Here is a 12,585-nt window from a genome sequence, read left to right on the forward strand (position 1 = left end):
TTAACTATGTTTCAGTAACTACTCTGCATTCCACTGAATTATTTAACAAGCTACAGATAAATAGCATTCAAAGAAGACTGAATATCAATCAGTCCGTTTAGCTTTTGAAAATATGATTGCTGATTATTATTATATCTCACAAGGCAAATGGGTTCTAAAAGGACACAAGCTTGCAAAGAATGGCTTTTACATCCTTTTTTTCAGCCATATCGACACTAGCTTATTATGCAAAAGTTCTGATGGCTTATTATTAGCAGCTAATTATCATCAGCACTTTTTTCTCATTGAAACCTTTGGTATGGAAAAGCCTCCGCATCAGTTTTTAAAGGAACTTGTTTCAGGATTTACAGTACTCGTGCTGTGTTTGTGCATTTTTATGGCACCTCTACTTTACCCTACCCTACCCCACCCTACCCTACCCTACCCTACCCTACCCTACCCTACCCTACCCTACCCTACCCTACCTTTGTGTCTTTCCGCCCACCACAGCAGCAGTCAAGGAGGCATTTGCCCCAGGATTCTGGATCCACAAGCTGTCTTTCTCCAAGACTTTGGGAATACCTTTACTGCTTGTGCTTGCAGTAGCAAGAGAGAACAGATGAGAGGTGGCGATAAGGCTGTCAACGTCATTACCTTTCTCCCCCTCTTTCTCTCCTCCACTCTCTCCCCCTCACAAAGGCAGCCAGTAGAATGTCTTCAGGATTCTTCCCCCACCCCACTAACAAGAGTAGTGTTTAGGGATAAAACATATTAAACGTAGTCCTGCAGGCTGTAGCCAGCCCGGGCGTCTTTTGGAGGGACTCTGGATGGAGAGTAGAACTGTTGCGTTCCCTTGTCTTCACGTAGAGGCTTCTCCTGTTGGATGTCGTCAGCCGCTTGGACCTTACACTGGGGCCCTTTGTCACCCCAGTGTAGCTGCTCCTGGCTCGACTGCTCATTAGGCGACGTCTGCTGTTCAAAGTCCTTCTGCTCCCGTTGCTGTTGCTCGCGCTGTATCAGGTCGCACTGTATCAAGTCATGCTGTAGTTGCTCCTGGTTTATCTGCTGCTGCAGTAGTTTGTCAGGAAAGGTGGTAGAGGTGGAGGTCGAGGTGTAGTCTCTTTTTCCGGGACACGACAAACAAAAGATGACCCCGCCGGCAAGCAGGAAGCCGGCAGAGACAAAGGTCACGTACACTGCCCCCCCAGGCTCGTATTTACTGCTCTCGGGCACGTTGGAGTCCAGGAAGGTGGTGATGACCTCATTGGTAAACCAAGAAGCGGGCACCAGGCAGAGAATGCCAGCCAGGATGAAGCAACCCCCCGCGGCGATGGCCGCGTGCCCCTTCGCCTGGTGACTGCCTCCCCAGCGAGTGCACTTCAGCCCCAGGGCGGCGAGACAGAGGCCCAGGCAAGCCATCATGCAGGACAGAACCATTGTCGTCCTGGCGGTCTGCAGGTAGGCGGGCAGCGACAGCACGGAGTACTTCAAGGTGCAGCTGAACACGCCTGTGCTGTACCAGGTGCAGTCCATCCACAGCCCCTGCATCTGGGAGATGGCAGTCATGATGTTGGAGCCCACGTCGGCGCTCACCTTCCAGTTGGGCAGCAGTGTGGCTACGGTGGCGCCCAGGACGCCGAGCAGTGCCAGGGCGAAGGCGAGGATCTGCATGGTGGAGGACGCCATCGCCGAGTTGCGAGTCCCCACCTCTCCGGCACAGCGGCACCGTCACCCTGTGGTGGCCCGAGCCTGGCTCCCTGGTGCCCTTTCTCCCTATCGCCCCAGTGCAGCCTCAGGTCCTGACAGCAGATAATTCCTCAGTGCAGGCTTCAGTGGGCTGTGATAAAAAGCGAAATGAGAATTGAACTGAGCGAGCAAGCGTGACGATCAGACAGATGAGGCAGGGGCTGATGATGGGGAAAGGAGACTGCCCTTCTTTTCTCCCTCTTCTTAGGGGGAAGTGTGTGTGAGTGTGCGCTTTCTGTTTGCCTGCATTTTACTCTGCATCCCTGGCTTTGTGTGACTGAGCTTTGTGGTGTTCATTTAAAGACTCAATTATCTGCGTTTAAAGCTGCAGTGTCCTTCCTCTGAAAGTGGGTTACTCTTTTACAGCAGGCAGCTACTTCACTTCACTTTAGCTATCAGGTAAATGCTGCTTCTATACATAAACTCAATTTACAATATATGTCATTGCAACATGCATAAGCTATTTCAATAGTATTTTAGAATAATTTGTAATTTCTCCAATTCTTTAGTTTGTCTTCTATGGTAGTGACGTTCTGACATGAAAGACAATATAAATGCATTGTTAAAGTGAATAGTTTGTCTGTATTGCAGTGTGCGAGAAAAAAAGCATCCTCACCTTTTGTGTGTCTTGGACAGCGTGCCGTGGTGCGTCAGTCTCTTCTCAATGTTTTCTGGGCACAAAAGATAATTAAAAAAACTCATACAAAAAAATAGGGTGAGCAGCTTAGCGATTCGGTCCTTCACCTCCTCAGTCCTCCTACCATCTCCTTAGCAACAGAACATACAATTCCATCCTTTTCAGTATCCCATAAAAGACACGGCAGCCACACATCCTTGTTGCCTGTGTCCCATAAAAGACACGGCAGCCACACATCCTTGTTGCCAGTGAGCTACAGCACCACTATGGAGAACAGAGTGGTGGACTGAGAGAAATACTGCAAAACTGAGCAGCAATGTGGTGTGAGAGTGGTTAAAGATCTGGACTAGTATAACTTGAAGGTCATTGATTCAGATGAACAGCCGCAGAGCTAATGTCCTCTCAGCAAATGAGTAGACAAAAAATGTAATGATAAAAGACAGTAGTAAGCCAATATTCTTCATCATGGTATATTTAAATGTCTGACAGAAATGTGCAGTTTAAGATATTGTTGGTCTCCTTAATTGGTTCAATATATCATTTAGACAGCCAAGAGTTTTGAGGTTTGATTTGTCATTGGTGTTCGTGCGATGGTGGCTTTGTGTGGTGTTTCGTCAATCGTCACTCACAGAGCACAATAGAAACCGAAAGATGGCGAGGACCTGCATTCCCATCCTTTTGCCTTGCAGCCGAGAGGAAGGTGCCGCCTTTCAATTGACCGCATGAAGTATGGCCGACTGCAACACACAGATAAGACTGTGTGAACCGCCCCCTCCATTTGTGGAGATGGAACAGACACAGCTCTGGTATCCTAACAGCAGTCACAACCTATCCTTAAAGTAATCCTCTGTCTATATATCCACACACTGTGACAGCAGAAGGGAAAGCACCCTATCGTGGCAGACCTGCCCCAACAGGAACCATTACCATTAGCCAGCCTGCCTACTCCCATTAGGCTATTACCATTATCTTTTCCAGCCCAGTGATGGCAGGCAGAAGGATCCCTACCAGGCCTATACCTACCTAGCCACCCAATGAGGGAGGGAGTATGGAGGGAAAATGCCACCATGATCATTAGCACAGCTGTAGTCCTCATTAGGAGACTCTTAGCTCTATGTATACACCCCTCCATCCATTCCTCTGCATCCCACCTCTACTCAGCAGCAAAAAGAGGTAATTCTTTGTGGGTCCAAATGACACCCTATTCCCAACATAGTGTACTACTTTTGACCAGAGCCCAATGGGCCCTGGTCCAAAGTAGTGCACTATATAGGGGTGTACTGTGTCACTTATTGTTTTGTACAAAAAGTGTATGGACTTTTACTACTCAAAATAGTCATATCAGGAAGTAATAAAGATCTCTTTAAGACCTGACCAGATAATCTGTTTTATCATAATTGTATTACCCAGTATTAGACAGTTATTTAGATATGTATAAAAAAAAGACTTGGACTTCATTTGAAATTAGTTGTCTGCTGAAATGTGTTTCTTCCCAATTCTCCTCCATTATGTTGCCAAGAGTTCACTAAGCAGGCTACACGGGCAGGTAAGGTCATGCACTTTCCCCAGAGTGACCCAGAGGACAACAAAACATATACTAACAGAACATCACTGAACATCTCTCATATGAATGTTATGTGATGTCTGGATATTATTAATATCTTTGAGATAGATGTTGACCATATGAGCAGACTATGAAGTCCTTTACCAGCCTTTTGAGTCATGTGTATGTGATGTAGTGTTTCTGATGCATGTTTAGCCTTGAGCTGCAAGGGGAGCATGGGAAGAGAAGGGCTGGGTCGCAAATGGCACTTTATTCACTTTATAGTGCACTATGGGCCCCGGTCAAATTTAGTGCACTATAAAGTGAATAGGGTGTCTGGAACGCAGCCAAGGAGGGAGATGGGAACCAATGCAACTCTCAGAAGAGTAGAGCAATGTTATTCTAGCTCTGTGGCCTGGCCTCCACTAGAATAGTGGAGTAGTGTTATTCTAGCACTGTGGCCTCCACTAGAATAGTGGAGTAGTGTTATTCTAGCGCTGTGGCCTGGCCTCCACTAGAATAGTGGAGTAGTGTTTTTCTAGCACTGTGGCCTTTTAGAAGAGTAGAGAAGTGTTTTTCTAGCTCTGTGGCCTTCTAGAATAGTGGAGTAGTGTAATTCTAGCACTGTGGCCTTCTAGAATAGTGGAGTAGTGTTTTTCTAGCACTGTGGCCTTTTAGAAGAGTAGAGAAGTGTTATTCTAGCTCTGTGGCCTGGCCTCCACTAGAATAGTGGAGTAGTGTTATTCTAGCACTGTGGCCTCCACTAGAATAGTGGAGTAGTGTTATTCTAGCGCTGTGGCCTGGCCTCCACTAGAATAGTGGAGTAGTGTTTTTCTAGCACTGTGGCCTTTTAGAAGAGTAGAGAAGTGTTTTTCTAGCTCTGTGGCCTTCTAGAATAGTGGAGTAGTGTAATTCTAGCACTGTGGCCTTCTAGAATAGTGGAGTAGTGTTTTTCTAGCACTGTGGCCTTTTAGAAGAGTAGAGAAGTGTTATTCTAGCTCTGTGGCCTGGCCTCCACTAGAATAGTGGAGTAGTGCTATTCTAGCTCTGTGGCCTGGCCTCCACTATAATAGTGGAGTAGTGTTATTCTAGCTCTGTGGCCTGGCCTCCACTATAATAGTGGAGTAGTGTTATTCTAGCACTGTGGCCTTCTAGAATAGTGGAGTAGTGTTATTCTAGCTCTGTGGCCTAGCCTCCACTAACTGGAGTAGTAGCCATTGATGTGTAGGCTAGTTCTCATTGGCACATTGTACTACTCCTTGTTTACATTAACTTTTTTGCTTGTTTGTGTTTCACTCCCATCATTCCTATGGGACAGTAGTATCAGGTACTGATGACATGTTGTTATTGCTCTCCCCAATATTGCTCATTATAGGCATGAGCCATCATCAAGTTTCAAGTTCAAGTTTCAAGTTTTATTAGTCGTATGTATAGGATACACATGGTATACACCGTCCTACGGAATGTTTCTACGTCATCACCTCAGGTTGATTGAAAGAGAGCCATTGATAATGTTTAATGGTGGAGGTGATTATAACTGACGACCATCGTTTGGCACATACAGACTGTTGGGAGTTATTCTGTTGGCACGTCCAAAGAATAATAAAAATAGAAAGCCAGCAGTAAATTTGTAATGATGGTTTAAAAGGGGGCCCTACCCAGAATTCAAAAAAAAAAAAAAAAGATTGTTAATGTCAACTGGCGAGCACGGTTCCAACTTCCAACATTTTCACTGCCTGTTTGAAGTCTGTTTTAACAAAGAAACGTTGAAATTGGTCAGACAGCCAAGGAATTTTTATAGCGCTGTAATGAAATAGTCATACAGTAAAACCGGGCAATTTAGACACATGATTAGTCTGGTATTCATTACAGGTTTCTGTTGTGCTTGTTGTTCCCTCTTTAAAGCCTTGTTCATACAAGCTCATAAAAAACCTGTGTTGAGCTCATTCAGCAAATCTATTTTTAAATGAAAAAAGGTACAGTATGAGCAGCCGGCAGACTAACAAAGACCTATTGAAGTATTTTAGTTAAGAGACAAATGGAAAACACTCATTTTCTTCTTAGAAGCCCCTTTATGATTAGCGAATTCACTGATGTTTGCTGTGATGACAAGCTGTCCAGCAATGAGAAATGTTGCATTGTAGTGCTGTTAGAATATTAATTTGTGATACTACAGATGTAGAATCTTAATTTGATCACTCCTTTGTTGCTGAGAATTTTCCTGCACAGCACTGTATTCAACATTTTAAAAGGCTTCTAAAGTTTTTAATTTCCATTTTAAAATGTCAGACTTGATTTGCCCTAACGGAAAATATATCAACAATTATTATTCACATAATAATTCCAGGCCCCCAGTGTCCGGTCTGGAGCGTGAAGTCACGAGCTCTGCTGGTCAGCTACTGTGTAGCAACCTAACGGTGCCAAAAGCCCTGGTCTGCCCTAGAAAGCTGATGTAAATTAAGATCGCCAGAACGGCCCCCAAAATAAAAATAGATGGCCGCTTTGGGCTCTAAAATGTGTTTATTATGATCAAGTTCGATCCCCACTGTGAATTATTTTAAAGTTCGCTATAAATTGAGATATTTAATAAAATAGTGATCCATTCTGACTAATACATTTGTTAGGACCACGTGCTGACACAGACCAATCACAGGCCGGCAGGCTACGAGGAGGCTCGCGCCCTTATGCCATAGACATCTCTCAGGCAGGATGAAAACGATTACATCGACCATGATCCTTTGCTAGTTACGGCCACTTTCACCATGATCCTTCGTGATTTTTCGGGTGCCATTCAGCCCCATTCAGCAATATGGCACGCTTCAAATTCAAATACTTCCGGCTTCATAAGCCATCGGGAGTTTTCCATAGGAATATGTGGATGACGTCAGCGCTATCACTATCGACTGGTTTTAATGTCTATTAATAATTCACATTTCCTGTTGCTGCAGGATTATTTTCCTGCTGTAGAAAACTGGCTCAAATTAAGATCCTACATCTGTACGCATCGATTTGTTGTTACTTTACATTTTCATTGCCTCAGATGAAGTTAGAATAGCAAAACTACACAGCCAGAGAAGGGGAAAAGGTAACATCTTATGTAATAAGGATTAGTTGAAGGTATCACCCTGTCACCCTATTGCAGTAGCCAGAACACCAGGTGAAATTGAATTTCTGAGTTGAGAGTTCATTCCGTAGGCTGAAATATTTTAGCATGAGTACAGCCAGGAGGCATCAACCCTACCTAAATCATCAAACAGATAGGAATATAATTTACCTATTTACTCCCACAGTCAAGAGGCAATGGCCTCGCTATTACCTGTTAGCAGTTGGATTGATGCAGTTTCTTCACCACTAAGGTACCGCCATGAAATGATTAATGACAGGTTCCTAAGGTAATTGACTGTTTTTACATAATACAATCAATGTGGATGGTTAAATAACTAGCTGTTTAGAAATTCTATTCTCTCTGACATTTTTATTCATTGTCATGTCATGACATCTGAGTAATGGAATGATGAGGAAAATGATGGAACCCATTTCCGGCTCCCTGATTGGATAAGCCATAATACGGAAGGAATTTTGGCTAGAATGGGAAGTGCAAATAAACAACCTGTCAACAAAGTTCTTAGAACAAAGATGATGGAAATCTATCCTATTTTATGAATCATGTCCAAATTGCTAACAGATGTGGTAGTGTACACAAACTGTCATGCATAGACATGTCTCAGTCCAACTGTAGATTACTGTGAATAGCTGTGGTCCATCTAACAATGGAAGTCTACCTAATACGTTGCAATGAATCTCACATGAGAACGACTGAGAGAAGAAAGAGGGAAACACTTTTAGCACGCACTTACCGCTATTCTATCCATCCAGTGTTCATCCAGTCGCACAACTCACAGCAGAACCACGATTCTCCTGTGCCTGAGAGGTTGCGTTAGTGTGTTTGCACACACACAAACACACGTGTGTATGTGAGTATGTCACGACAGCGAGTGCTAGTTGAGGCTTGGACAAAGCAAGCCCATCCCAGGTAGAGTTGGGGACTTCAGCCCCAGGCGTGATGAATGTCTGTTGTTGAATGCAGGCTGAGTCTAGCACAGCACATTCCATCAGCTGTTGTTCCGTGAGAACCCAGTTAGCTGGAACCAGAGGCAACCAGCTCTCTGCCCCCTGACAGTATCCCAGTATCACACCACACCGTCCGTCTGTGATGGAGCTAGTCTCCCTTTCCTCTACGTCTCTCTCTCTCTCTCTCTCTCTCTCTCTCTCTCTCTCTCTATGTCTCTCTCTCTCTCTCGCTCTCTCTCTCTCTCTCTCTCTCTCTCTCTCTCTCTCTCTCTCTCTCTCTCTCTCTCTCTCTCTCTCTCTCTCTCTCTATCTCTCTTTCTCTGTGCTGAAGATCCTCCAAGAGTTGCTGAATTTCCTCTTGACTTCAGTTTGCTCCTCAATTCATGCACCTTGGTTGGAGAGCGAGGTAGCGGCAGTGTTCCCTTCCCTTTGCGCTGTTGGTCCAGGAGGCCCCAGGAGGATCCCAGTCATATCATGGGTGAATGGCAGGCAGGAGTCGGCTTATCCACTGTAGCTCAGTTGGTAGCGCATGGTGCTTGCAACGCCAGGGTTGTGGGTTCGATTCCCACGGGGGGCCAGTATGAAAATGTATGCACTCACTAACTGTAAGTCGCTCTGGATAAGAGCGTCTGCTAAATGACTAAAATGTAAATGGCTGATGCACCCCAGAGAGCATGGCAGCCTGCCTGTCTGTGAATGTTGCTGTGGTCTTTGTGGAGCTGCAATCCCCTCTATTGTTCTGGGTAGAGAAAGGAGCACGAGGCTGACAGACAAGAGAGTCTAGTGGTACTGAAGGCACTGACTAGGCAGAGGCAGAGGGAGCTCTGAGAGGAGGAGGAGGAGGAGGAGGACCCAGGCACTGCTTACTCTTCTGTGATGACTGCCTTCAACAGTGTGTCAGTGGGCTGTAGCCTATGTGGGGTCGCCAGAAACCGCTAACATCCGATTTTCAGGGATACAATATATTCAAGCTAACTTCCGCTTCCCCTGAAAAACAGATGTGGGAAATCTGCTCAGGTGCCTTTTTACGCCTGCTACGTTAGGTTAGTGGTCTGTGGTATCTGTGGAGCCCAGCCTCCAGTCCTCCTGCAGTCTGCCCCAGAGATAGATCCTGCCATTCCCCATTCCTCTGTCATCCACTCCTCCTTTAATCCCCCTGCTGCTGAGACCAACACTTCAGCCTCCCTTCCAAGCCCTTTCTTCATGAAGAGTAGGCAGTAGACATGTTGAAGTGTGTTCCCTCTCTCCTCTGTGTGTTGGAGTGGCAGTATGTTCAGGAGGTGGAGGCTCGTGTGTGTGTGTGTGTCTGTGGAGTGGGCTGTTTTTATGGTCCTTCACACGGGTGTTACTGTGGCAACAGGAACAGAACCGACTTGCCATCACACACGATATCCTGTTTCCCCTTTAAAGCAACATGTTACGCATTATGCTGGTGCACAGACCTTACCCCTCTCCATCTCCCGAGTGTGTGTGTGTCTAACTCTGTTTCTTGTGCGTGCGCGGGCCCATTCGCTTGTCTGTCCACCGTCCATCCGTCTGTCTGGCCAAGGGATACTGTGTCTCATCCTTTGATCCACAGTGACCAAGGACATTCCCACCCTCAGAGAACTGCACGAACTAAGAGGAAAACATATTGTCCCCCTGTAATGTCTACTACTCCCTGTTCCATTTGATGTGACAAAGACTGGCAGACACCCCACACCCACACATGATTAACATTGCCCACAGACCTGTGAACTGAAAGACCTGGACAGAGGGCCTGCAATTATGACTCATTGTGTTGGTGGTGCTGAGAGACTGAATAAAATAAGCTCTCTCTCTCTTTCTCTAGCTATATTCACCAGAGCCTCTGCTCCACTGTCTGGTGTACTACACATCCCTGCAGGGAGGAGGCACGAGCTCCGCAGATAGCATATGAACAGGTCATAAGTCATGGCTAAATGTTTAGAATGACAGGAAATTAGCTTTAAAACTGCAAAATGTTCTCTCAGACTCATAGCAAAATATGTAGAATAGTAGGAAATTAGCTTTAAAACTGCGAAATGTTCTCATGAAACTGTGGTACGCCACTGTCCACTGTATGAAGGAGGAATAATCTGTGCGAGTCACACACACAACACTGAGACTCAGGAACAGGATGCTGCAGGTACTGATGCCTGTGGTGTGGCTATGGTTGTTGTGGCTAGCTCTGGTCCATAGCCCCACAGTCTCTGTGGGGTGGCTGTGGTTGTTGTGGTTAGCTCTGGTCCATAACCCCAGTCTCTGTGGTGTGGCTGTGGTTGTTGTGGCTAGCTCTGGTCCATAGCCCCACATTCTCTGTGGCTGTGGTTGTTGTGGCTAGCTCTGGTCCATAGCCCCACAGTCTCTCTGGTGTGGTTGTTGTGGCTAGCTCTGGTCCAGGGCTCCATAGTCTCAATTAGGGCTCTATATCTCCCTCTAGCTACTGGATGGAGCACTGTAGAATATTTTGCATCTTTCTTATGCTCTTCTTCTGTAAATTACTGCTCACAATTTCTAATGTATTCTCTCATTCAGTATGCATTAGTGCCGTAGCAAACCGTAGCAAAACATTGTCCAACAAGAGTTTCTTATTGGACAAGTTCAGGTAGTCGCTCCCCGTTTAGGTTCATTTTCTTTCGTTTGGTGTCTAGTGGATAAGACCTGGATTAGCTAATAACATAATTACAAAGCATCTATTATCTATCATTCAGGACAACTCTATTATAAGAGACCGTTTTTATTAAATATTACAGCATTTTACCAGTACAATGTCAAGTATATGAAAATAATATACTACACATTATTAGCGAATAAATTACAGTTCAGATAACGCTGAATAATGATAAAACATTTTAACAATTCTTAAAGTGATACATCAAATCCCTCGAAATAAGAAAGAGCTTTAAAACGGATTTTCTTTTAACTTAATAAAATCAATTACATCGAAATGTGACACTTAGTCTTTGTTTTTCTGTGGATATTAACACATGAACAAAATGATAGAGACAAAATATAAATAGGATTCAGGCAATTTCAGTTTTGAACTAACAACTGCTTTTGTCAAAAAATACATGAAAACAGAATGCTTGTGATTAAGATACTACATCATATTCACAAACAAGAGTAAGGAGAAAAAAAGTGAAAGGAATGTTATTGAACATAGGCAACTATGTTCCGAGCTTAGAGAGTGCAGAAAAACAAAGGACGGTCATTCACAGTGCCTTCGGAAAGTATTCAGACCACTTACCTTTTTACACATTTTGTTACGTTACAACCTTATTCTAAAATTGATTAAGTTGTAATTTTTTCTCATCAATCTACACACAATACCCCATAATGACAAAGCGAAAACAGGTGTTTAGAATTTGGTGCAAATCTATTTAAAAGAACTTACAGAAGTACCTTATTTACATAAGTATTCAGACCCTTTGCTATGAGACTCGAAATTGAGCTCAGGTGCATCCTGTTTCCATTGATCATCCTTGAGATGTTTCTACAACTTGATTGGAGTTCACCTGTGGTAAATTCAATTGATTGGACATAATTTGGAAAGGCACACACCTGTCTATATAAGGTCCCACAGTTGACAGTGCATGTCAGAGCAAAAACCAAGCCATGAGGTCGAAGGAATTGTCCATAGAGCTCCGAGACAGGATTGTGTCGAGGCACAGATCTAGGGAAGGGTACCAAAACATTTCTGCAGCATTGAAGGTCCCCAAGAACACGTTATCCTCCATCATTCTTAAATGAAAGAAGTTTGGAACCACCAAGACTTTTCCTAGAGCTGGCCACATGGCCAAACAGAACTCTTTGGCCTAGTCAGAATCGAGGGAAAGATGAACGAGGCAAAGTACAGAGATCCTTGATGAAAACCTGCTCCAGAGCACTCAGAACCTCAGACTGGGGCGAAGGTTCACCTTCCAACAGGACAACGACCCTAAGCACACAACCAAGACAACACAGGATTGGCTTCGGGACAAGTCTCTGAATGTCCTTGAGTGGCCCAGCCAGAGCCCGGACTTGAACCCGATCGAACATCTCTGGAGAGACCTGAAAATAGCTGTGCAGCGACGCTCCCCATCCAACCTGACAGAGCTTGAGAGGATCTGCAGAGAAGAATGGGAGAAGCTCCCCAAATACAGGTGTGCCAAGCTTGTAGCTTCATACTCATGAAGACTCAAGACTGTTGAAGCACCTTGGCAGCGATTACAAAGTATTGAGTAAAGGGTCTGAATACATATGTAAATACAGTGGCTTGTGAAAGTATTCACCCTCCTTGGCATTTTTCCTATTTTGTTGCCTTACAACCTGGAATTAAAATGGATTTTTCGGGGGTTTGTATAATTTGATTTACACAACATGCCTACCACTTTGAAGATGCAAAATATGTTTTATTGTCAAACAAACACTTAAGACAAAAAAACAGAACTTGAGCGTGCATAACTATTCACCCCCCAAAGTAAATACTTTGTAGAGCCACCTTTTGCAGCAATTACAGCTGCAAGTCTCTTGGGGTATGTCTCTATAAGCTTGGCACATCCAGCCACTGGGATTTTTGCCCATTCTTCAAGGCAAAACTGCTCCAGCTCCTTCAAGTTGGATGGGTTCC

At 44.6% G+C, this 12,585-nt stretch overlaps 1 protein-coding gene across 1 annotated transcript; it reads right to left on the bottom strand.

Annotated features, from left to right (window-relative positions):
* Window positions 1-750: 750 nt before the first annotated feature.
* cldn20 (claudin 20) lies at window positions 751-1,665 on the bottom strand (the record flags this gene model as incomplete). Its single annotated transcript, XM_084150869.1, has 1 exon — window positions 751-1,665. One exon carries the CDS (start codon window positions 1,663-1,665, stop codon window positions 751-753), a length of 915 nt encoding a protein of 304 aa, XP_084006995.1.
* Between the last annotated feature and the right edge of the window lie 10,920 nt (window positions 1,666-12,585).

Source organism: Coregonus lavaretus (genome assembly GCF_964263955.1).
Source record: "Coregonus lavaretus genome assembly, chromosome: 33".
In the NCBI taxonomy this organism is placed as follows: Eukaryota; Metazoa; Chordata; class Actinopteri; order Salmoniformes; family Salmonidae; genus Coregonus; species Coregonus lavaretus.